At 50.0% G+C, this 25,153-nt stretch overlaps 2 protein-coding genes across 2 annotated transcripts in view; one reads left to right on the forward strand and one right to left on the reverse strand.

Annotated features, from left to right (window-relative positions):
• Nucleotides 1-5,010, forward strand: part of TMEM179B (transmembrane protein 179B) — a 14,933-nt gene extending 9,923 nt beyond the window's left edge. The window contains exons 2-5 of the mRNA XM_015412123.1: nucleotides 794-978; nucleotides 1,073-1,207; nucleotides 1,510-1,588; nucleotides 4,094-5,010. Of these exons, the coding sequence (XP_015267609.1) occupies nucleotides 794-978; nucleotides 1,073-1,207; nucleotides 1,510-1,588; nucleotides 4,094-4,234 (540 nt within the window). The 3' untranslated portion in view covers nucleotides 4,235-5,010. The remainder of the gene's footprint in view (nucleotides 1-793; nucleotides 979-1,072; nucleotides 1,208-1,509; nucleotides 1,589-4,093) is intronic.
• A 420-nt stretch (nucleotides 5,011-5,430) lies between these two features.
• The window catches only part of COPA (coatomer protein complex subunit alpha), a 51,656-nt gene continuing 31,933 nt past the window's right edge, over nucleotides 5,431-25,153 (reverse strand). The window contains 15 exon segments of the mRNA XM_015412124.1: nucleotides 5,431-5,696; nucleotides 8,441-8,635; nucleotides 10,570-10,731; nucleotides 11,405-11,515; nucleotides 12,493-12,679; nucleotides 14,308-14,444; nucleotides 15,353-15,421; nucleotides 16,164-16,241; nucleotides 16,982-17,091; nucleotides 18,184-18,273; nucleotides 19,145-19,268; nucleotides 20,192-20,280; nucleotides 20,500-20,595; nucleotides 22,026-22,215; nucleotides 24,182-24,328. Coding sequence (XP_015267610.1) covers nucleotides 5,637-5,696; nucleotides 8,441-8,635; nucleotides 10,570-10,731; nucleotides 11,405-11,515; nucleotides 12,493-12,679; nucleotides 14,308-14,444; nucleotides 15,353-15,421; nucleotides 16,164-16,241; nucleotides 16,982-17,091; nucleotides 18,184-18,273; nucleotides 19,145-19,268; nucleotides 20,192-20,280; nucleotides 20,500-20,595; nucleotides 22,026-22,215; nucleotides 24,182-24,328 — 1,845 coding nt within the window. The 3' untranslated portion in view covers nucleotides 5,431-5,636.

Genomic DNA, 25,153 nt, shown 5'->3' on the forward strand with positions numbered 1-25,153 from the left:
GAGAAGCCGGGGGGGGGGAAGGCAAGGGGGAGGAAAGGCAAGGGGGGGTGGAGGAGACGGGGAACCAGCGGGATGGGGGGGGTACTTACCTCCTCCTGCTGCTTCCTCTGCCCCCCCCCGCGAGTATCGCGGGCCCCGCCCCTTGTGCTTATCTAATTCCCTCTTGAAGCCGTCCATGCTTGTAGCCGCCACCACCTCCTGTGGCAGTGAATTCCAAGTGTTAATCATTCTTTGGGGGAAGAAGTACTACCTTTTATCCGTTCTAACCCGACCGCTCAGCAATTTCATGGAGTGCCCACGAGTTCTTATATTGTGAGAAAGGGAGAAAAGTACCTCTTTCTCTACCTTCTCTATCCCATGCATAATCTTATAAACCTCAATCATGTCTCCCCTCAGTCATTGTTTCTTCAAGCTAGAGGGAAGGGAAGGGAAGACCGATCGGGAAGGCATGCCTCCCCTTCACGTCCCCAGCCGCCCTGCCAGGAACTGCACAATATGTGTGAACGAGTCGCTTGTGGCTCCGAAGCCACAGTTTGGCCACCCCTGCCATAGATGGTTCTCCTCCCCCATTTTATCCTCACAACATCCTTGCAAGGTAGGCTAGGCTGAGAAGTCATCCAGCAAGTAGAATAGGGACTGGAACCCAGGTATCCCTAATCCCTGTCAGACACTAACCGCTGCTTTAAACTGGCTAACAAAGAAAACAAACGAGGTGAAATTTCTCTCACAGTGAAAAACCAAATACATGTAAAATGGTACCTTCATATGGCCCTAATATTTCATTTTCCCTCAGGGAGAATTTGGTGGCCAGTGTATTTTGTATGGGTCCGTGGTCTACAACGGGACGTTGAATCTCAGCAGCTCCAGCCCCGTCTCCCTCTGCTACTTCGTCGCAGTCATTTCTTCCCTCGCCGCCATTTTCTGCTTCCTGGCTCTTCTCTACGGCATCTATAGCATTTGCTTTGGGGAAGGAGAACCGTGAGTGTGGAGTCCGGAGGGTGGAGTGAGGGAAGTTAAGAGAGTGGCCCATTTTCCTCACTCTTGACTGCCTCTCTTCTTTGTCCCGCCTCAGGGAGCATATCTGGCTCAGGGGATCGATGGTGCTGGCGGCCGTGGTCCTCTTCTTCTTGCTTATCTCAGCCTGCATCCTTCGGGTTGGGATGGACAGCTTCTGTGCCTCCGTTCTGAAATCTGCAGCTGCCTCAAGGTAGGTGTTTTGCGGTGACCAAAAACTTTGCAAGGGTTTTTTTCCCGGTTAAGTGGCTGTCTGTGCAACCCAGAGGCAGTGATGCCCAGAATCTGCTAAGCAAGATGCTCCTGGGTCAAAGCCCTGTCCCCCCATGAAGCAGCTGAAGACAGTGCCTGTAGATTTCTCAGAGGTTTGGTCCTGTATGGGGTGGTCTATCTGTGGCACTCCTAGGACTCTCTCCATCAGAAACTTTGTAAGCAACTTGGTGGGAATCGGTGGGTCGATCCCCAGTGACTTTGTCCTTCTTGCCTCGTGCCTAGCTGCCAAGAAGCCCAGCATCGACCTTGGGTCCCCCCTTACCAAGCTGGAAGGTTCTATGACAACCTCTACACGGCAGAGGTGAGCAGTGCTTCAGGTTTGCTGTACTTGATTGCATTCACGTTGACGGCTGGGCTTGTCTCTGAATTGGGCTGAAATCTTGCTAGGCCATGGAAGGAACCGGAAAGGCCAACCTGCCTCTTCCTTCCTGCTCAAAAGGAAGGATAATCTACCTGGAGATCTCCCCCCCACACACTTTTAAATACACATGTACAATATAAAAACTAGTGAACTGCACCTCTAGACTGGCAGCATAAGAAGAGACCTGCTGAGTCAGACCAGTGGTCCATCTAGTCCAGCATCCTGTCTCACCCAGTGGTCAGCCAGTTCCTCTGGAGGGCCAACAGCAGGGCATAGAGGCCGAGGCCTTCCCCTGATGTTGCCTCCTGGCTCTGGCATTCAGAGGTTTAGTGCCTCTGAATGTGGAGGTTCCCCTCAGTGACCATGGCTAATAGCTACTGATAACTAGACATATCCTCCATGAATCTATCTCATCCCTTTTATAAAGCTGCTTATTCCTGTGACCATCCTCTGGCAGCAGATTCCACATTTTAATCACTCTCTGTGTAAAGAAGTATTTCCTTGTGTACATCCTGAATCGACTGCTCATCAGTTCCATTGGTTGCCCTCAAGTTCTAGTATTTGGGGAGAGGGAGATTTTTTTTTTTTTGTCAACTCTCTATCAGTCTTGGCACTGTGTGCCTCCTGTTAGCCGCTCTGAGCCTTCGGGGTAGGGTGGGATATAAATTCAAAGATAAATAAATAAAAATAAATATTTATCATGCCCCCCCCCCCCTTAGTGGTCTCCTTTCTGCACTGAAAAGTCTCAGGCTCTTCAGCTTTTCCTCCTAGGTAAGGTGCTCCAAACCCTCATCATCTTGGTTGCCCTCTTGTATACTTTTCCAGCTCTGCAATGTCCTTTTGGAGACAGTGACCAGAACTGTATGCAGTATTCTAAATGAGGCCACACCATGTATCTATATAGGGGCATTACAGTAGCAGCTGTAATACGCCCTAATACAGAGTTTGCAGCAGGTGTGGGTTCTTAGTGTAGCTCGAGTGTAATTGTGTACACCAGGGTTCTCCAACATGGTGCTTGTGGGAACCAAGGTGCCTGCCAGTATTTTGCCTGGCACCTGCAGAGCTTAGGTGCCTCAGAGCCAGTCTGGTGTAGTGGTTAAGTGCGCAGACTCTAATCTGGGAGAACCGGGTTTGATTCCCCACTTCTCCACTTGCACCTGGCTGGATGACCTTGGGCAAGCCGTAGGTCTGATAAGAGCTGTCCTTGAAAAAAGAGCAGTTTCTGTCAAGAGCTCTCTCAGCCCCGCCTACCTCACAAGCAGTGTTCCCTCTAAGCTGAGTTGGTGTGAGCTAGCTCACAGGTTTTTAGCCTCTGGCTCACACATTTTTGTCTTAGCTCAGGAAGGATGGCTCCAAAGCAAACTAATTTATGCAGCAGCCAAATCTCCTGCTCACGTTAATGCTAGTAGCTCACAGAGTAGAATTTTTGCTCACAGAGCTCCATAGCTTACAGGGAACATTGTCACAAGGTGTCTGTTGTGGGGAGGGGAAGGAGTTTGTAAGCCGCTCTGAGACACCTTTGGGGTAGTGAAGGTATAAATCCAACCTCCTCTTCTTCTAGACAGTGGGTGGGCTGCCATTGGATCCGGCCAGCTTTTCCACTCACAGTCGTGCCCAATTCTCACTACAGTCCCCTCACACATGGCTTTTGTCCATGCAGGCCCTGTGGTCACCATCATGGTCTACTGGGGGAGGAGTTCAAGGGCTACTCCCCTTTCTTTTCCCACTAGTGGAAAAGGGGACTAGATCCAACCTCCATTCCCAAAGGCCTGCAGGAGTAATACTGCCTTATATGGCTTCCTAACTCTTCGCCAGAGAAAGGCAGCTTTTCTCAGGCAAGCCATTCTGCAAAGCAAGGGCAGCTACGGAGAACCGTGGCTGTGACGGAGAACCAGCAAACGTCTTATGAAGGGACCACCAACCGATGACACTGCACTGATCTCGGATGCTACGCAGGCATGTATCAGGATTAGAAGTGATTAAAAATTAGTTCAGCAGCTAGAAGAATCCCTGTGGGGACACGGAGAGTACACTGAAGTAAAATGTGTTGGGAGAACTCTCTGTACTAGAAGAAGAGATTGGATTTATACCCCGCCCTTCACTTGGAGTCTCAGAGCGGCCTACAAACTCCTTTCCCTTTCCCTCCCCCAACAGACACCCTGTGAGGTGGGTGGGGCTGAGAGAGCTCTGACACAAACTGCTCTTTTTCAAGGACAGCTGTGCCAGAGCTTGTGACTGACCCAAGGTCACATCAGCAGGTGCAAGTGGAGGAGTGGGGAATCAAACCCGGTTCTCCCAGATTAGAGTCCGCGCACTTAACCACTACACCAAACTGGCTCTCTCTACTAGCAGTTTAGCTGTAAGATGAATGTACGTGGGATCTGGGGGGGGGTTTGACCGTCTACCCTCTGCCTTCACCATCTGATATCTCTTTTCTTGCTTCAGGCAGCCGCTTGGGTGAACTTCTTCTTTTGGTGCATGTTGCTGCTGCGCTTGTTCGTCGAGTGCGTGAGTAAAACCCCATCCCGCTTGTCACCGAGAAGCGACCAGCCATGGAATGCTGAGAGAACACCCATCATTGGGTAGCCACCACCCGTGCCTCGATGAGGGAGAACCGGGCAGCCCCGGAAGGAGGAGCCATCAGCACTCCCAGTGTGGGGGCCAGCAGGAGAATCCTCTCCCCACCTTCTGTTTTGCTGCACGACCGGAAGGATCGGGGTTGTCTTTTTCCTTGGTGCGTCGAAAGGGAACATCTGCTGATTGCCTCCGGGCAACACGTCTTAAATCAAGAGGTTCTGGGACTGTAAGCTGGCCGGAAAGAACTGTGGAGGGGGGATACACTGATGGAGCAGCACCCGGCATGTTCCAACTCCGCCTCCTTTCTGTCATAGCCTTCCTCTTCCAATACCACCCCCATCTCCACTCTTAAGTCTCCATAGAAAGTGACCAATTTCCACTCCATGATAAAGCAGTGCAACCCAGCATGACTTGACGGATGGTGTCTGCCTGAGCCAGTTCTCTAGTGTTGTACCCTGGACAGCAGCTTGCAGAAACCATGTCTGCTCCTAGAAGTTATCCCCCGTTAATCCTACTATTGTGGGTTCCTCGCAAACAGCCCTGAACGCCAATAACCAACACGTAAGAACCTAAGAGCAGCCCTGCTGGATCAAACCGATGTCCGTTTAGTCTGGCATCCCATTTCCCAGTGTTGCCACCAAGGTATCCCTGGCAGAAAGTATACCATCAGGGATTCAGATTTCCAGTACTGAGGCCTGGGGCTTCTCGGGAAGCTTTCCTCCACTCCATGGCCAGTTTCTCTGAATCAAGGAAGGAAATTGGTCCTTCCCATGGGGGACAATGCCAGTGTTTCACACGCCTTATTTCTTGTCAGCTGAACACCACTAATACAAGAGACTCCTTTCCCCCCCATTTGGTGTAATGTCACTTTATTGTGATAGAGGGATACAGAAAGGGGAGTGGGTGTAAAAAGGAGTAGGGCTTTGGAGACACTTCAGTGTTTTTTTTGCTCCTGAACAGAATTTCACAAAGGCCTCTTTTCGTTAAGGACAATCTTCTGTGGGTTCCTGTTTTTAAAAGCCCTCCGAAGTCAAGTCGTTCTGCCCCCCCCCAGCAACAGGCAGGAAGGTGGTGGGTGGGGTTTCGGGATGCAGCTTTGTCTTCAGACTCGGATTCTTACAGACGTAATGGGCAGAAGGGGGTGGGGAGAGGGAAGCGGGGGACCCAGAACAGACTGCCGATTACACCACTGGCCTTGCCACTCATCTGTGCGTGTCTGGCACAGAGACTTCGTCATGCCACTGAACTGCTACGTCGAACAGGGATAGCGTAGGGGTGTGTGATCATCAGGGCTTTGGGAGGAAGCATGTTCAAGGGGATGGAAATACTTAAAAAAAAAAAAAAGATCCCATCAGCTACTGGAAAGAAGTCGAAGAGGAGTGGAAGTATCTCCTTGGGTGGAAACATCGCTTCAGCGGAACTGCAGAGGGCTGATCCTCAAGCCGATGACGTCTTTGCCAATCTCCGTTACCTGGGGGACCAAAAGGGACTTTTGTTACAGTCATCCTTAGGGCTTAAAACCCGGGGGAAGGGTCCTCTACCATTGCTCTTACGAACTTGGTGCCAGTGAACGTGTCTTATGACCTGGGGAGAAAGCCTGCCTGCCTGCCTGCCTGCCTGCCTTCTCTGGAGACTGAACGAGGGCAGAATTCTCCCCAATACTTAGTGCTGGGCTTGGAAGTGCCCAGAATGCAGTGAGATCCCTTGATGCTTTGAGTGCCTCCCCCAAAGCCACAAAAGCAGGGATCGCTTCACCACAGTCCGTTGCGCTGGCTCTGCAGGCGTTAAGTCTGCCTCCAGTGTTCAGTGTGCTGTCAAAGGCTTTTTGGCAAGCATAAACTTTAGCAGAGGCCCAAGTCCAAAAGTGATCTGTGGGACCCCCTCTTCCCCCACTCCACCGAAATCAATACGAAGACAAAAGGGGAGAACTGGTCAGGTCCCTCACCAGTGTTCCCTCTAAGCTGAGTTAGTGTGAGCTAGCTCACAGTTTTTTAGCCTCCAGCTCACACATTTTTGTCTTAGCTCAGGAAGGGATGGCTCCAGAGCAAACTGATTTATGCAGTATCCAAATGCCTCGCTCACAACTTTAATGCCAGCAGCTCACAAAGTAGAATTTTTGCTCACAAGACTCCGCAGCTTAGAGGGAACATTGTCCCTCAGGTCTTTCTCAATTCCTGCCCAACTCGGCAGTACGAGAACAGCTTATGCCAGAGAGGAGGAGACGGCCGGTAAATCCTGACAGTGGCTCGCTTTGGAGAACCGAGGTGCCTCTGTGTTTTAAGAGCAACAACGGCTTCTGCGTCACTGCACTTTCTGTGAAGGCTAGAACGCCTGGAGAACTGCTTAAGGGCCACCTGGTGGGGAGAGGCCTGCCTGAGGAGGTCAGGAAGCCTCTCCCCCTCCCGGCTTTCCACAAATGATGCAAAAGTGAATGATTCAAGGGCAACGGGGTAGCGCTGTACAAAATGCTCCGACAAAGCTACTTAGAGAAACCGTTAGGGACTGCAGTTCATGTGACTGTATACAGCAGTGGTGGCGAACCTATGGCACGGGTGCCAGAGGTGGCACTCAAAGCCCTCTCTGTGGGCACGCGTGCCATCGCCCCAGCCAGGCCCAGACCATCATTAAAGTGTCGAATTCTCTGCCAAATAATTTTAAGTAAATGAAAGCATTTGGGATTGCTTTCCTTACTTTGTTTGGATCATCTTAAGTTCATGTATGAGTTGTTTTTTCTAAAGTAAAACCTCAGTATCCAGGTTAAATTGCTGTGTTGGCACTTTGCGATAAATAAGTGGGTTTTGGGTCGCAGTTTGGGCACTCGGTCTCTAAAAGGTTCGCCATCACTGGTATACAGTTTGCTGTAAACTGGATCCTGCTATCTCATCTTGCATCATTTAATGTGTCATGTTAACACTTCTGCTTTACTTCAGTTCTGGGGTGGTTTTTTTAGATTTCTGGCTGGTTCTACAGCCCTAACCCTATTTCACTGTTTAATGAATGTCCCTTTCTGGTGATCATTCTGTGTGATCCGCCTTCAACCCCAGTGAAAAAGGTGGACTATAAATAAAATCAAGTGTTTCTCTGCAAAGGCAAGACTCTGCCCCCCCCCCCCCAATCTTCCATCCCATAATAAAATACTAAAACCTGATACAGAGAGTGGAATGAGGCAGTATATTCCTAAGATAACAGCATCAGACTGTACTGATTCTATATTTTTAATCACATTTGTTATTCCTAGGCATTCCATTTTCTTTTCTAAGAGTTGATCCCATTGGCTGTAATGTGCACCTGCCTGGATAAGCCTAAGTATTTTTTATTTATTTATTTATTTTTATTTAGACATTTTTACCCCGCCCTCCCCCACGAGTAGATCCTCCCTCAGAAGGGACTAAAGACATTAGAAGACGAATTTAAAAATCTGTAAGGAAATCGGATTTTACAAGTACGTCTATTAGGGCGCGCAGGGTATGTTCGACACTCCATTTGGGAATTGCCTTCCCGATGCAACTGCTGAAATATTTTTGTCAATTAACAGTCCCAAAACTTAGAAGAGCTTTTACTTTGGAAAGACTGAACATTCTTCCCTTGGCAGTTTTGGAGAGCAGATACAATAGAGTATCATACTTTAATAGAACATGCAGATGCTCATATGATAAAACTGAAATCATTGAACATATGATTATGGAGTGCCCTATATTCAATGAGTTGAGGGCTAATTTAGTCACCCCTTTACTTACAGATATGGAATTACCAATAATCAAATACAAAAGAAATAATACTGAGTAAGGTCTTCCAATTTCTGCTTAAGGTGATACCCGTATGAGCAGTGATAGAGAGAGACAGACACGCAGACTGTACTGATTCTAAAATGGCACAAATCAAGGAGGGAAGAATGATGTTATCAATTGCTTTGGGTCCCCACTGGGGAATAAAGTGGGGTATCAGCTCCCCTCCTGCAGCTAGAATGAGTCCCCGCAGGGAATTAACCTCACTGCAAAAAAAGAGCATTCAGAAGCCGTGTCCTCCGTCTCCACTCCTATTGGCTGCTTCTGCAGACACGGCCAGCCTCGGTCTCTCTTGAAACACCTTGTCAAGTCACTGCACGCAGGCATCCTCTTTGGCCTAGGCTCACAAATGATATGAAGAAGAATGCCAGGTGGGCAACTATCAAGGGCAAGGACTGGTCCAGGGAGGAGTGATACAGCTGGTACTTACAGTTGTGACTCTGCAGATCTGACCACGGAACTCGGGAAAGTAACAGGCACCGCTGAGCGGGCACTTCTCCACCGGCTTGCCCCGGTAGATGGGCCGGTAGGAGGCGGCACAGATGTCAAAGGGGTTGTGCATGTCGTAGTTGAGCTGGTAGGCGTCGGTGGGGTTCTTCTCGCACGCGGTTAGGATTTTGCGGGTCTGGGAAGAGGGTAGAAAAAGGAAACTGAACTACTGCAGGGGAGGGTGCGACAGGTGAGATGTGAACGAGAAGTTGGAAGGTGGCCTGTTTCTTGAGGTCTTCAGCATTAATAGGGGGAACAAGGCCGTCTCCTCTACTTCCCCCTGACTGTGCAGATAACACATACGCCACTCGGCAATCCCCCTGCTTTTTGGCCACCATTCCATCTATCTACCTGGAGCCTCCATTTTCATGAAGATTTCTACTTTGGGGGAGTACAGTGGAGAACTGAGAACCAGACATGACCAATGTTCCCTCTAAGCCACGCAGTCTTGTGAGCAAAAATCCTACTTTGTGAGCTACTGGCATTAAAGTTGTGAGCAAGCGATTTGGCTACTGCATAAATCAGTTTGCTCTGGAGCCATTCCTTCCTGAGCCAAGACAAAAATGTGTGAGCCAGAGGCTAAACAACTGTGAGCTAGCTCACACTACCTCAGCTTAGAGGGAACACTGGACATGACACACTGGGCTATTCAGAGTCCTCATCCTGCCCGGGAACCTGAAAGAGTGAATGAGAGAGATGCTCCAGGAAGATGAGGAGAGCATGAAGACAGAACCTTTCCTTGCCCACCTCTCCACAACTGACAGTGTCAGAGGTACCATAAGCCTGTGAGTCTTCATTTTACCCACTGCAGCCAAAAGCCTTTGGTAAAAGACATCTGCCTGTGAGGGTGAAAAACTACCTCCTGTGGATCTCCTGCTGGCTGCTGAGATTCTCTGCAAAGAGTGCTGGATTAGAGAGACCTGCTCCTGCAAGGGACTTGGCATTCTTAAACAATGAGTCTGAATCATTTAGCAGTAACCAGCAGTGTCATCTGCCTAAGCCCATCGGCTTCAATGGGTTTAGAAAGGTGCAACCCTGCATGCCCTGACCTGGGTGGGCCAGGCTAGCCCGATCTCATCAGAACCTGGAAGCAGAAGCAGGCCCTGCCAAACCACCTCTGCTTGTCTCGTCTTGAAAACCCTATAGGATTGCTTTATGTCAGCTGCAACTTGACAGCACTTGCCACTGTCAGCTCTGCTTAGGAGGGCACCGTGTGTGCTTCACCGTTGAGTTCCAGCTGACTTCTAGAGCTGGTGGCTCTTGGGGAATGTGAAGGATGGAAAATGGCATTCCCTGCTCTCCTGCAAGAGAGCTTTCTTGCTTGTTATTAAGGACTTGAAGGACATTTCAGAGTCAAGCTAATGGTCTGGACTGGCCCAGTATAGCCAGGAGATCCTAAGATTGTTTGGCAGCCGGAAGAGCTAGCTCTTTATCGTTATGCTCCACTAGGTGGCGAGCTAGACTTGCTTTTAAGACAAGAGACATTTCAGAGGTGGTTCGCCATTGCCTGCCTCTGCATCACACCCCTGATATTCCTTGGCGGTCTCCCTTCCAAATACTAGCCATGGCTGACCTTGCTTAGCTTCTGAGATCTGATGAGATCAGGCCTGCCTGGGCCATCCAGTGTTGGGAGACTCCAGCTAACTCCAGGGTCTTGTGCTGTCAGGGGTAGTCTGCTGTCTGAGCAGAGCTCCTTGGAGTGCCAAGCTGGTACAGGGAAGTGATGCAGGTGGAGGTGACGTGTGGGCTGGGGCCTGTCATCACCTCCTGGACCCATGCTGCTTATACCAGGTGCGAAGTGGCATTGGAGAGACTGACTCGGCAAGTTGCCTTGAGTGGTACAGGAAGAGGGCATCTGGGGCAGCAAAACGCCTCGGAGCCATACGTGGCTCCCCTTGTTTCCAGGCAGACCTTTCCCAGTCCCCAGAGAACGAGCACCCTGGAATGTTTTAAAGCACAGCACTCAGTCTGCCATCAAGAGTGGGATTCCCGCATCCCCGGGTACCGCCCTGCTCACGGTCGGAGTCCTTTCAGGCAGTCCCTCCCTCCCCTCCCCCTCTGGGTGCTCACTTGCTGGGCTACTTCAGGCTTGGGGCCGAGCTCCAGGAGGCGGCGAGCAAAGGTGGCTGCCGTCTTGAAGTTCTTGAGCTTGAAGAAGAGGTTCAGGGCGGTCCGCAGCACCAGGATCATGTGGACAGGCTGCAGGCTGGAGTGGGTGAAATAGGCGGCCATCTGTTGGGGGAAGAAGAAGAACACGATTCCAGAGAGGGGTTTGCTTTCAGCTGGGCCCGGCAGGTTTCACCAGGGAGAAAGGAGATGTTCACTAGGATCTCTCCCAATTCAAACACTTGGAAGGAGATGGGACAGAGGTCAGCCCGCCCACAAAGGGGTCCTTGTGGGCGATCATCAACCTGCTCTTGGTGCTTCAGTCCCAGCCATCACCGTCTCCTTAGCACAGGAGAGGGAAGAAGGCAGTCCACAGTCCTGCACATGAACCATTGGCCAAGTGGGGACCGCCTACTGCCTGCAAGGATTTCTGTAAGGGATGCTAGACTAGATGGTCTCTGGTTCACCAATGCTCTCAAAGCAAGAATACAGATGTGGGAATCCTTTGAACTGGCATAACTGACCTGTTTAATTGCTTTGTAAACGTGGCATGCGTTTGGTATACCAGGGAGATTTGAGTTTTTAAAAACTAGGTGACGCAGGAGTGAGTCAGCTCAACCTGCCTGAAGATACCAGTGCACACTCAGGTGAACGTGCAACAAAGGTCCCGAGTGTAATTGGACAATTGCCCCTTGCCCCTTTCAGTCAATACTAAGGGTCTAGGACTGGACTCAACCTGCTCCCCCCCCCCAAATCCCTTGCAGCAGGCCCAAGGATGTAACCGAGGGGAATGGCCGACCTCGCAGATGCGCTTCTGCTGCTCCAGCGTCTCCTTGGGCAGTTTCTTCCTCTCCACTTCCATCGACAGCCCCACAATGTATTCTCGACAGATGGCAATCAGCTGCTGGGCCTGCAATGTCAGAAAAAGAGGAAACAGAAAAAGGGGTGAGACTAGTGAGAGACGGATTACAGAAGCAAGTTTCTAGTCCTCAAGAGGGCAGAGCTAATTGGTTTCTATTTACTTCATTTATACCCCACTGTTTTCTCCCCAATGGGAAGGCACAGTGGCTTACAGCATTCTCCCTTTATCTATTTTATCCTTGCAGCCACCCTTTGAGGTTAGGCTTGTGTGTGTGTGACTGGCCCGGGATCCCCCAGCAAGCTTCCAATGGGGATCTAAACCTGGGTCTCCTAGATCCTAGTCCAGCACTCTAAACTTGCTATCATGCACGCTTAGAAATTCTGAGCTCTGTGAAACTCCAGAAATTACTACGAGGGCAGGGAAAATTAAGCAAGAGTGTGTGTCGTAGTGAGGTAAGACAAGGTAATTGATTAAAAATTGATGGGCAGACCACATCCAACAGCAGGTTTCTATTATTTTTAATTTAACTATGTACAAAGAAGTACAAGTGGAGATCTCAGTCTTAGAACAGGCATTCTCTCCTGTGAAGAAAGAAGGTGGAAGACCTCATTCAAGAACACCCCTGCTGTGTCAAATGCATGCAGGATCTAAAAGCCAGGTATGGTTTTCTGTTTCCCATGGGTTTCTCATATGAAAGTTTACATGGGTCAGAATTCAAAACCGACTAAGCTCTCACCCCCTTAAATTGGCTGGCAGCTCTAAAAACATGCAGTCATGTGCCAATGTAACTTGCTTAACTTACTGAAACGGGGAAACCCCCACTTGCCCTGGGGCAGGGCACGCTATTGGGGGTGCTTGATACAGCACATGCAGGCAGAACCTCACAGCTCACCTTAAGACCTTTGGCTTCAAATGCCCGAGGACATCTCTCTGTCTGTATGGACGCTGGGCTGCTGGGACTCAAGTTTTTATAAGTGGGATTAATCCTACTTTGGGAAAGGAGCACGGGAGATGGGGGGGCTCACCTCTGCGATCTCTTGCTTGTTGTCCACCACGAGTAGCGGCACGCTCAAGAGAATGGAGCGGAACTTCTCCACCGCTTCCTCAAACTTGCCAGCTGTGGTGAGCTGGTAGCACAGCTGCAGGCGCTGGATCAAGTCGTTCAGCTTCAGGCCGACCGCCGGGAGGGCGTTTTTTAGCCCAGCATCCTTCCTGGAAGGGGTGGGGGAAGAGGGAAAAGATTGGATTTATACCCCACCCTTCACTCTCTGAAGAAGTCTCAAAGCGGCTCACAGTCTCCTTTCCCTTCCCCTCCCCACAACAGACACCCTGTGAGGTAGGTGGGGCTGAGAGAGCTCTCCTGAGCTGCCCTTGAGAGAACAGCTCTGAAAGAACTTACGACTGACCCAAGGTCACACCAGCAGCTGCATGTGGAGAAGTGGGGAATCAAACCCAGTTCTCCCAGATTAGCGTCCGTGCTCTTAACCACTACACCAAATGAGCAGGTCAGCCTGGCCAGGCAGATGAGTGGAACCTCAAATGTAACCACTGGAAACCAGGGACAACGGTTCTGAAAACAGCTGGTGGCTATAGAGACCCATCCTCCATCCTCCTTATTCATGCCCCCCACCACTTAAACATGACCCGTGGCCCATCAAGGTCAGTCTTGTTGACTCATACTTGCAGTGCCTCTTTAAGGTTGCAGGTGGAGGTCTCTCATATCCCCTCATTAATCCTTTTTAACTGGAGATGCTGGGTATTGAACCTGTGACTTTCTGCATGCCAAGCAATTGCTCCACCCCTGAGCCACGGCCCCCATCCTAGTATTTGGTTCCGAATGCAAGATAACTCCATGCAGGGAGAAGAATACAAAGAGGAGGATGGCACACCCAGGCTGCTGTGTTTATCTGATTATTAAACATGAGGCATCTAGTCTAACCTCTGCAGGGGCAGAGTTCTCCAGCAGACACACCTACACAGGCCAACCTGCACAGACACACAATATTGTCTATGGAAATGGCTATACGGGGACGGGCCGTGGCTCAGTAGCAGTGCATCTGCTTCCCATGCGGAAGGCCCCAGGTTCAATCCCCAATATCTCCAGTTAAAACATCTGGTAGTAGCTCATGGGAAAGACCTCTGCCTGAGACTCTGGAGAGCTGCCGCCAGTCTGAGTAGACAAGAAGAAGAAGAAGAAGAGATTGGATTTATACCCTGCCCTTCACTACCCAAAGGTGTCTCAGAGCGGCTTACAAACTCCCTCTGGGAGAGCAGCAGCCAGCCGGAGAAGACGGCACCAGGCTAGAGGGTTCAGTGGTCTGTCTCACTAGCAGCCCCACCAGATTGGGGCTTCCCAACGAAGCAGCAGACTGCTGGATTCCTGCCAAAGCAGAACCCGCCAGTTAAAACATCTGGCAGTAGCTCATGTGAAAAGACTCTGGAGAGCTGCCGCCAGTCTGAGTAGACAAGACTGACAGTTTCATGTGTTTGTATGAACTGAGGGTCAATGCTTTGCCAGCAGAAGGCCCCGGCACCTAAAAGGAGCTCACGGCCGGACTGGAAAAGAACTCTGGGAGAGCAGCAGCCAGCCGGAGAAGACGGCACCAGGCTAGAGGGTTCAGTGGTCTGTCTCACTAGCAGCCCCACCAGATTGGGGCTTCCCAACGAAGCAGCAGACTGCTGGATTCCTGCCAAAGCAGAACCCGAGGAAGGATGCCGAGCCAGGCGTTCAAGGCCTTGTTTCTTCCTTTCAGATTATGCATCAGCAACAGGCGGGTAACGGTGAGGTCAGGATCGGCCGCTGCCGGGGAAGCAACAGGGACTCCCTGCTTGCCGCTTACCAGTTGCGGTGAGGGTACCCGTACATGGAGGGCAGGCTGGGCAAGGCCTGGTACGTGGTGCGGCCCCGTGCGTAGGTCTGCAGGAAGAGCTGCTTGTAGGGGGCGAAGGTGGTCACTCCCACCTGGTCGTGGAGAAGCTGGAGAGGAAGAAGGGAGAGGGAGCGGAAAGAAGCAGGATGAGGCGCAGCTGGAGGAACTCCCCACCCAAGCGCCGCTCCATAAGGCCTGTCCCTTCATTACCCACTCCCCGCTCCTGAAACATCCATTAGCTTGTTATTTTCAGAAGGGGCGGCCCTGTTGGTCTGCAGCAGAAAAGCTACATTCGAGCTCAGCAGTACCTCAGAGATCAAGATTTCCAGGGTATAAGCGTTTGAGAGTCAGAGCTGCCTTTGTTAGGTATCCGATGAAGACAGCTTTGACGCTTGAAAGATCATACCCTGAAAATCTTGTTCCATCTCTGAGGTGCTACTGGACTCAAATCTAGACCTGTTAGCCTATGGCACTCTTTAAACTGCTCTTATTAAATTGCCTTCTTTTGTCTTCATTGGAAAAAGGAACACCCACCCACCCCAATCTTTCAAATGTGATGGTGCCCAAGTCCAGATATACAGTATAGATCTTAGAGCACAGAAACCAATGCAGAAAGTAATCAGAATATGTAAAGAAACTTCCTATGAACATTCATAAAACCTGTATGTACCATTTTGTATACCCCCATTAAAAAAAATAAAGCAGATTTAAGCCTATGCCAACACACCAATGAGGAAAGACACGGCAAAATTCCCTGTGAAGGGAATCCTACAGCTTTGGTGCCACTACAAACAAGGCCCTGACTTACATAGACAATTGGAGGACACAACAGACTGCCAAAGATGACATAAACAAGATGCTTTGCACCTCCAAAGGAAAGGCAACATCTTTAAGAGATGGGGACAGGCAATCTTTTGTGATGACTTGAAGCTGAACAATCTGCCCCTCCCCCCCCCCCCTCGAAAAAAACAACCCCCCCCCCAGTACAAAGAAAAACCCTCCGCAGGCAACTTACCCTCATGGATGTCTCGAAAGAGCCAGCCAGGACATGATCGACCGGCAGCTGGGAATTGTTACACCAAACCTAAGGGAAGAGGGAGGGGTCTCTGTTAGAACTGTAGAATCCGAAGACAGGTGGCAATTCTCCAATGCCACCTTGACCTGTGCTGAGACAAAACTCTAGCCTCAGCTAAGGTATCCTCGTTGCTCTTAGAGGTCTGAGGCATCCTTCTTGTCACAGTCAGTTTTGTGAGCCTGGCAAAGAGCTCTCATTGGGCTTCATAAGGTAGTGAACCTGCTGTTTAGCAACCTTCTCAGTTGCTTGTTACTGACTATAAGCTGCTCCAAGTGCTTGGAGCAGCACACCCCAGATTTTGGAAATGAACACACCAAAGAACATCAGAAGAGCCCTGCTGGATCAGAGCAGTGATCCATCTAGTCCAGCACCCTGTCTCACGCAGTGGCCAACCAATTCCTCTGGAGGGCCCACAACAGGGCATAGAGGCTGAGGCCTTCTCCTGATGTTGCCTCTTGGCTCTGGAATTCGGAGGATTAGTGCCTCTGAATGTGGAGGATCCCCGCCCCCCAGTTGCCATGGCTAGTAGCCACTGGGAGACTTATCTAATCCCCCTTTAAAGCTGTTTGCTCCTGTGGCCATCACTACATCCTCTGGCAGTGAATTCCACATTTTAATCACTCTCTGTCCCTTTGAGGATCTGCCTCCAGCCTCTTTCTATGCACCGCCCCTTTTCTCCGCTCTCTGAACAGCTAGCTGAAGGCCCCCCCCCCATGTTAAAGATACCATACCCACGCATGTGTCCTCCTACCTGTGCGGGGCTGGTGCCTTTGGTGGGAGGTACAAAGAAGCCATCCTCTGCTCCTCCTGCAGGACCAGCAGGGACATCCTAGGAGGGAAAAAAATCACAAAGAAGGCACCTATTAGGCAAGAGGAGGGGAGCAGGACAAATTCTAGCGGGTCAGAACTGTTGGACTGGCCTTGTGCCTTATTTCCTACCTCAAGGATAAGCTTAGGACAAGCAAGCCACGATGGCTACCTCTGATGCTGGGAACAAGAGTGGTGGGACTGAGAGGGGCTCTCTCCCCTGCCTGAGCTCAAGAGCTCCTGATGGTCCTAACGGATAATACAGCCCTCGAGAGACCAGCAGTCTGACTTGGGGGCAGCCCTGCATGTTATTGAGAGTCCTTTACTCAGTGGTAGCGCTTATGCTTTGCCTGTGAAGGATATCAGATCTAGGCTTGGACCATATCTGTGCATGTGAGTGGAGGAGTGGCTTTTGCCAATCCTGCCCTCCAATTTACGCTGTTCCTGGAAGTCCTCCACCCCCCAGGAGAAGCATTTCGGGTTGCCATGGGGGAGGGGAGGCAGGAGAGGCAGGAAAGCCATGCTTTCACACACAAAGTCATCCCGTGCGTGGATCTCCTCAACAGCACCCAAGCCTCAGCCCTGGGCATCTGCAGTCGCCAGGATCTAGGGAGGCAGGGCAGAGACTTGTGCTTGTTGGAGTAAGTGACCAGGGCTGGTCACAGCCTAAGGTGAAGTTGTGTCCTTTAAAGAGCCACTGGCCACCTGCACATCTCGCGGTAGGGAATCCCATGTGTTCATTAGGGATTCCAACAAGATTACCAGCTCAGGTGGGAGATCCAGGTCCTCTTCAACTTCCCATCCGCCACCTTCTTCTTGGCCTTTAGCCATGGCTTCGTCTCCAAAGCCTTCCCCGGCATCCACAAAGCCATCTGGAAAATGAGAGACCACAGTTCAGAATGGGGGCAACAGGCTGGGGAGCAGGCCTGCCTGCAAACAGAACTGGTGGCTCTCCACTGCCGGAGAACAAAGAGAGAACCAGTTCAAATCAGTTTTTTTTTTAAAGCCCTTATAAGAGTACCTTCTTTGAACATACACCAAGATTCAGATTAGTTACCACAATTAAATATAGAATGAAAGCAACTTCTCCAAAGCCAAGTTTTTAAAAAACTTCCCCCCTCCCCCATCTTGCACAGAAGTTAGACTGCAAACATTTCAACTGCTTCAGTTGCCCCGCCATCTGAGGTTCAACGGGTGGCAACCCAAGGAAAAGATTCCTCAAATCTTTGGCCCTCCCTCCCCATGGAGATTCGTCCATCTCCCTAAATCAATGTCCTCCACCAGCGGGTGAAGACTTTTTTTTCGCATACCCCCAACAATTATTATTGGTTTGAGTATTTATTGATTTATTTTATCATTTTTAAGGTTTTTAATTGCTGAAATGTTTTAATGTTCCCTTGTTTACTGCCTTGGGGGATCCTGATTGGGTAGAAAGGCAGCACAAAAATATTTTAAAATAAATAAACAATAAAAATCCAGGGCTCTTTGAATGTTTATGAACATTCCGTGCCATCATACCTGCATCTATCTGCGCCCTTCCACTGTTACAATGGAATGCAGGTATCCAATTTAATTTTCAGCTTGTACCAGAATATGCAAGCCTGAAGAAGCACTACAAATTTATTTATTTATTTCGATTTCTATCCCGCCTTGTATTTCCCCCCCTCTCATAGGGGTCTGCAGCGCTTACAATTTTTGAATTGGGGTGGGTGGGTGGGTGTTCAAACATGCCTAAAACCCATGCCCTCTGGAACAGAAAACCTGCCTTCCAGACCCTAGCTGTGTATGTGGAGCTGCTTAGAGTGGAGAAAAATGCACTCTGCACATGCACTCTGCTTTGTGACAAGCTTTCCATTCCTGGTGCGGAAAACTGAATCCCAGCATAGATCTATTTACTGCATCAAGGAGTCCAAGCTCTGGTATGGAGCCTGCGGATACACTGAATGGCTGCTGGGCTCTCTCACCTTCGTCCAGCTGCAGCTCAGCATCTTCTCCCCAGCCTTCAGTGCCCACGGTGTCAATATCAATATCGGCTGCCAATGCACCTCCTTTACCTGTGGGGATGGAGAAGTCCACTGTTTTTCTGGGTATCTGAAGAGGTGAGCAGTGACTCATCCCCTGCCACGAATTTTGTTGGTCTTTAAGGTGCTACTGGATTCTTGCTCTTTTCTTCTGCTATAGACAAACACGGCTACCCATCTTGATATTTCTGGGAAGCATTTAAGCTCCCTGTTTTCTGGGATTCTAAGCAGCAGCTGGTGACTGTGTGGTATCCATCAACTCCCTGTTTCTGGGATTCTCCAGCAGCTGGTGACTGTGTGGTATCCATCAATGGGAATGGGTTCTGGTCCCTTTAGAGCCCCACATGGGAGAAGACAAAGCAAGAGGGTGAAGTATATGCTTGGTGGGCAAAACACCTTAGCATCCCCAGTTAGACTATAGAAAGGGGGGCTAGGAAAGACCTCATACTGAGACCCCCCGAAAGGCCTGATAGTGTTGGATTAGATGGCCAATAGTCTTAAGATGCTTTGTGGTATTGTGGGAGCAGCACTGCAGACCAGCAGTAGAACATAGGCTTTGCACGCCAAAGGCACAGGTTTGATGCCTAGCAGGAATCTTGTATAAAACAGCTGAGGAAAGCCTCTGCCTAACTCTATGGGGAACACCTCTGTGTATCAGAGACAGTCAATGGGCCAGCAATATAAAGGGTGGATTCTATCTGGGCTTGAATTGAAGGCCCTTTGCTAATGCCCTCGCCACCTCCTCCTCCTCCCAGTTTCATTCCAACAGTGCCCTCCCACCAGCCCATTCCTGCAGCAAGCAGCTATTCTGGGTGATCATCACTAGACCCTGCTGAGCCCTTGCCTCCTTTCCTCATGCCCCAAGGAGGAAGAGACTCAGTCATGGCGACTGGTGCTTCCTTACCTTTGCTAGCAATTGTTCCTTCAAAGAAACCCTTGGAGACAGTGAGCAGGGGCCAGTTGGTGTCCAGAGGCATGATGGGAGCTGGCGGCTGCAGCAACTTGGCATCGGGGTCGATGTCTGGAATCTGGGAACGAGGAAAGGAAAATCCTTCAAGCACTTCTCTGGGTGTTACACAGGTCGGAACAAAGTCCCTCATATAAGCAGGGTGGGATAACTTCAGAAGAGCCCTGCTGGATCAGACCAGTGGTCCTTCTACTAGTCCAGCCTCTCGTCTCACACAGTGGCCAGCCAGTTCCTCTGGAGGTTCAGCAACAGGGCAGAGAGGCCAAGGCTTACCCCTGGCATTGCCTCCTGGCAGTGGGACAGACAGGCTGACATGGAGGGTCCCTTTAGTCAGCACGGCTAGTAGGCACTGATAGACCGATCCTCCGTGAATCTATCTAATCCTCCTTCAAAGCTGCCTGCGGCCATCACTACGTCCTCTGGCAGTGAATCCCACATTTCTGGGCACAGGGCATCCCTTGCCTTCCTCCTCTGTCCTCTTGACAGCGAGGGCACCTATACTGGAGAACGGGGCACAATTCTCACGCCACTCCTTTGACTTTCGCTTGTATCATGGCCCTCACAGTTCGCAATGCTCCACCAGTGTGATTCTGTCACACACTGGTGCTGGAAGTTTGAAGAGACGTGTGGACAAACTGGAGCTTTATTGCTTCTTCCCTAGGAGACTGCCCCCTAGAGGTCTCCCTGTGATGTTGCATGGGCTTCTGGAATGATCTCCCATTTCTTGAATGGGGAAGGAGAGAGAGAGAGAGAGAGAAAAAACAGAGCACGCCATTCTCCTGTGCTGTGTATTTTTGCCGCTGCCCCCAGGCACTAGACTGCCGCAGCACCTCTTGTATAATGGGACCTCTACCAGGCCACTGATGATGGAGCATGCCAGCCCTAAAACTAGCCCCCGGTAGGTGGTTAGCCTTTCTGAAAAGGAGTAACAAGGAAAAAAAGGACTGTCAACCAGAACTGGTGTGCCTGCAGCTCTTCACTAACCGTTTCCTTTTCTGGGTCAAAGGTCTCTTTCAGGCTCTCGGCTTCGTCATCCAAGCCGTGGGTTGCGGCCGTGAGATAGGCCAAGGATTCTAAGAGAAGCAAAAGAGAGAGAGAGAAGAAAAGCAAAGTTAGGTCAGGATGACAAAGGCTCTCTGCGGCAGCGCTGCCTCACCAGCAGGACAAGCCGCTTGCAGATGGGGCTGTTGCATTCTTCCGCCGGATGGGAAGAACTGAAGGAAATCTGAGAACCAGACTGGGAAAGGGTATACTTGCTGGGAAACTGGTCCTTGAGATGGCCTGTTACTCACTCTGCCCGCAGTTCTTCAGGATCCTCACCCTCTCTGCTACATCCCCAAGGTACAGGGCATTCTGGTAATGGCCGCTCATGTCCTTCCGGATCTCAGCTGCGAGGGAGGATAAGGATAGTCACCCTCCACATCGACATTCTTCTTAGGAGCTGCCACCCCTCCCTGAATTAAAATATCTAAATCCCACCTTATGTTTTTTGGGGAGGGAAGGCTGTCAAGTTGTAGCTGACTTATGGTGACCCTGTAGGGCTTTCAGGGCAGGAGACATTCAGAGGTGGTTTTGCCATCGCCTGCCTCTGCGTAGCAACCCTGGACCTCCTGGGTGGCCTCCCGTCCCAGGACGAACCAGGGCTCACCCTGCTTAGCTTCCGAGATCGGATGAGATCGGTCTAGCCTGGGCTATCCAGGCCAGAGGCGTCTTCTTAAACTATCACTATAGGGGCATCCCCTATAGGGATAGAACCTGCAATTGTCTCTATAGTGAACCTGATTCAGTTGCTCATATCCTTCTACGCTGTCCCCAATACTCTACCATGCGCAGCTATTTGATCAGTCCCCACTTACCTTCCACAAGGAATTCGACTGACAATGATCTTAAAATTCTATTGTCTGATAAGTTCTCGGCAATTACCCTGCCTGTTGCTGAATTCTTAGCTTATGTTTGGAAGCTAAGGGTAAGGGCGCATAAGTCTTAAACCCCCTTGTGCTCATTTGGATTGTTATATTTTTTTAACTGAGTTCACTATTCTTGGGAAGTTGAAAAATGATCCCCTGTTGGTGTAACTTGATGCAACTTGTTATGATCTATTAATTCGTTCTATTAATTTATTTGTTCCATTGCCTTCCTTATTGTTCCTGTGTTATGCCAATAAAGGTCTATGTATATGTATATGCATGTAACTATCACATTAGCAAGCCATTTTCAAAAGCACGAGTTGCTTTGAGCATGAGTCACACCTCCACTGGATTCAAGTGCGCAAAAGGGCAGCCAGCTCACAGAGATATACAACCCATCTCACTTCCAACCGGGCTTGCACTACAGTCTCTCACCACATGCAGCGTGAAATACTTTCAACATTCCAAAATGGAGTTTCATCTCTGCTTTCAAACTTTGCTGTCTAACACGGGAGCCAGATTTCAGTCCAGCAGCAATTCAAAGACCAACGAGACTTCCAGGGTATCAACTCCCGAGAGTCAAAGCTCCCTCCCAGAGATGCCGACAAAGGGAGCGTTGACTCTTGAATGCACGCGGCCCTGAAAATCTTGTTGGGATTTAAGGACTCGAAACTGCAGACCAACGCAGCTATCCTCTGAAACTATCTACCATGGTTATTGCGGAAAGCACGTGCACCAAATAGAAGCTCTCCAGTTGGCAGGAAGGTGCCCTAACAATCTCAGTTCCTTTGCAAAAGTCTGTCCCAAGCACCGGGATGTGCGATTCGTGTGTCACTTGTGCATTCTAAGATTTCTGCTGCATGACGGCAGCTTTGTGGAGGATGGCAAAGCCACCTGTCGTGGAGACCCACCTATCTTCATCATCTTGCGGAGCTTCTCCAGGTTGCCTGTGATCAGGTACAGGAAGGAGAGCTTGTCGAAGTTCTTGGTGCGCTGGTAGCACATCTCCACAATCTGGTGGTTGCCCTGCAGCAAGGCGACTTCTCCCAGCTTCTCCCAGCAGTTCTTATCATCCAGGGCTTTGGCTGCCTCCAGTGCGATCTAACAGGACGAAGAGAACAGGCTGGAAAAAGTGGCCTTCTGATGACTGAGACGGTTGGTCCATCAAGCCCAGAACTGCCTCCTGTCACTGGGAAAGGGGTCTTCGCAGAGCCCTGATGTCCAGGGTCCTTTTAGCTGAAAGTGGTGGGGACTGAACTTGGGATCTTCTGTATGCAAAAAAAACATGTACTCTGCTGATGAGATATGGCCCAGCCAAGACAGACGAGTCCCTGATCATTCAAGGCAAGTTCTTATGAGCAGGGCTTTTTTTGAAGAAAAAGCCCAGCAGGAACTCATTAGCATAACAGGCCACACCCAACAGCAGAAACTCATTAGCATAGTAGGCCACACCCCTGACAGCACCGCCTATTAGCATATAAGGCCACACCCCCATGCCACCAGAAGTGTGGGCATCCAGCCACGCCCACCTTTTGCTTCTTATTCTGTTTACCTTGTTTGTTGTCCAAACCCAGGGCTTTTTTGGTGGCAGGAACTCCTTTGCATGTTAGGCCACACACCCCTAATGTAGCCAATCCTAATGAGTTTCTGCTGTTGGGTGTGGCCTATTATGCTAATGGGGGAAAAAGTGGCCTTCTGATGACTTAGACGGTTGGTCCATCAAGCCTAGAACTGCCTCCTGTCATTGCGAAAGGGGTCTTCGCAGAGCCCTGACCAGGGTCCTTTTAGCTGAAAGTGGTGGGGACTGAACTTGGGATCTTCTGTATGCAAAAAAAATGTACTCTGCCGATGAGATGTGGCCCAGCCAAGACAGACAAGTCCCTGATCATTCAAGGCAAGTTCTTATGCAGGGCTCTTTTTGTAGAAAAAGCCCAGCAGGAACTCATTAGCATAACAGGCCCCACCCAACAGCATGAACTCATTAGCATTTTGCTTCTTATTCTGTTTACCTTGTTTGTTGTCAAAACCCAGGGCCTTTTTTTGTAGCAGGGACTCCTTTGCATGTTAGGCCACACACCCCTAATGTAGCCAATCCTAATGAGTTTCTGCTGTTGGGTGTGGCCTATTATGCTAATGAGTTCCTGCTGGGCGTGGCCAACTCAGGAGCCAGCCGGAACTCCGTTCCTGTGCGTTCCTGCCCAAAAATAGCCCTGCTTATGAGCCCCGAAGGGCTTTATGACCTGCTAATCAACATCTCCTGGTGGTCCCTGACCCCAGGGATGCCTGTCTTGCCTCAATTAGGCTTTTCCGGTCCTGGGCCCTACCTGGTAGAATGAGCTCCCATATGAGATCAGGGCCCTGAGGGGACCTTTTACAGTTCTGCATGGCCTGCAAGACGGAGCTCTTCCGCCAGGCTTTTAGTTGAGGCGGCAGGCGTGTCCTTCCCCTTAGCGGGTCAGATCTGTATTACTATCTGGGAACCCCAATCTGAAATAAACCACCTCCTCTGTTGAGGCACTGATTAGCATACAGGAATTCTGATGTATTTTATCGGATGTATTTCAATTGGTTTTAATTGTTTGTCTGTTGTGTTTGATGGAAACCGACCTGAGCCTGCTATGCGGGGAGGGTGGGATACAAATCTAACAAAATGAACGAATGACTAAATAAATAAATTATTGCCCAATCGTCCTACGTATGCTGGACAACCTCCCAGTACTTCAGATTACACCTCCCTGGCATTCTGCATTTACACTTGGCTAGCTATGGCACCTTCCCCTGGTGCAAGGAGACTTCCTCCTGATGCAAGAGGCGGCTCTTCTGTCGGGGAAGCTGTCTCCATTAGTGGAACGGATCCACCCCCTTGTATTCTGTACTTATTTGACAACTCTACAGAGAAGACTTGATTAAGTTGTCTTGTTTCTTTAAAACTGGAAAATGGTAAAAACTGGGCATCTATCTGCACAGTCTGCTAGTTACAGAGGCGTGGCACAGGAACCACGGAAGCAAAGTCTTCCTAGCTCCCAAGTCCTTGAGAGAAGGCCCATCGCAGAGCTCAGCATCTCACCTCTATGTTGCCACATTCCAGAGCCAAGCTGAAGCGAGTCTTCTCGTCCTTCACAAAATGCAGCGCAACTTCCGGGTAGCCCTTCTTCTGGAGATAGGCAATGATAGACTGGCCCACGAGCTTGGCATTGCGGACCATATGAAGGACCTAGAAGGAGTAAAAAGGAAGAATGCTATACAGTTAAGCGTTATTCATAGATTAGAGTGATGCCTTTCATGTGCAGACCAGAGCAAATGGACAGCAGGGATTTCTGTAAGGGTGCTGTGCCGGCTGATCTGGGACAGTTGCTATCAGCCAGGTCTTTATGGCCCGGTCTGGTGGTCACAGCACTTTCTGCTCCTAGATGACCTTCTAAGGTCCATCAATGGCTACTAGCTATGATGCGTAAAGGGAACCTCCACATTCAGAGGCAATTACCTCTAAATACCAATGCTAGAAGACAGCATCAGGGGAAGGCTCTATGCCCTATCTGTTGGCCCTCTAGGGCGACTGGTTGGCCGCTGTGTGAAAACAGGACACTGAAATAGATGGGCCTGATCCAGAAGGGTTCTTCTGATACATTCTTAAGATTACTTCCTTCATCAGGGCCCCTACATATGGAGGCGACTATTCTAAAGTAAAAAAGTTCTTCTCCATACATGGGGAAGAGTGACGGGCCTCTCTCCCATGAAACACAAAGACAGTGAAGGGTTTGTGATAAGAAAAAAAATGGTAAGGCCCAGGAGACCACAAAAGGCCTTTTATGCTAGAGGGAAGAAAATATCTGGAAAGAGCGGGGAGAGGTCTTTCCTCGTCTCCTGGTATCAAAGTTATAAATTTCACCTTCTGATATAAGAAAACAGAAATTGACCATTTACTGCTCCTCACAGGGTGACAACGAATAGTCAGCACCATCATGCCTCTTACATAAATTGATGCTGCTGCCAACATTTGGAATATTAAGGACTATTCTGGTTATCCGGCCCCCCTCCA

Source organism: Gekko japonicus, unplaced genomic scaffold, assembly GCF_001447785.1.
Source record: "Gekko japonicus isolate JY-2015 unplaced genomic scaffold, Gekko_japonicus_V1.1 scaffold1903, whole genome shotgun sequence".
NCBI lineage: Eukaryota > Metazoa > Chordata > Lepidosauria > Squamata > Gekkonidae > Gekko > Gekko japonicus.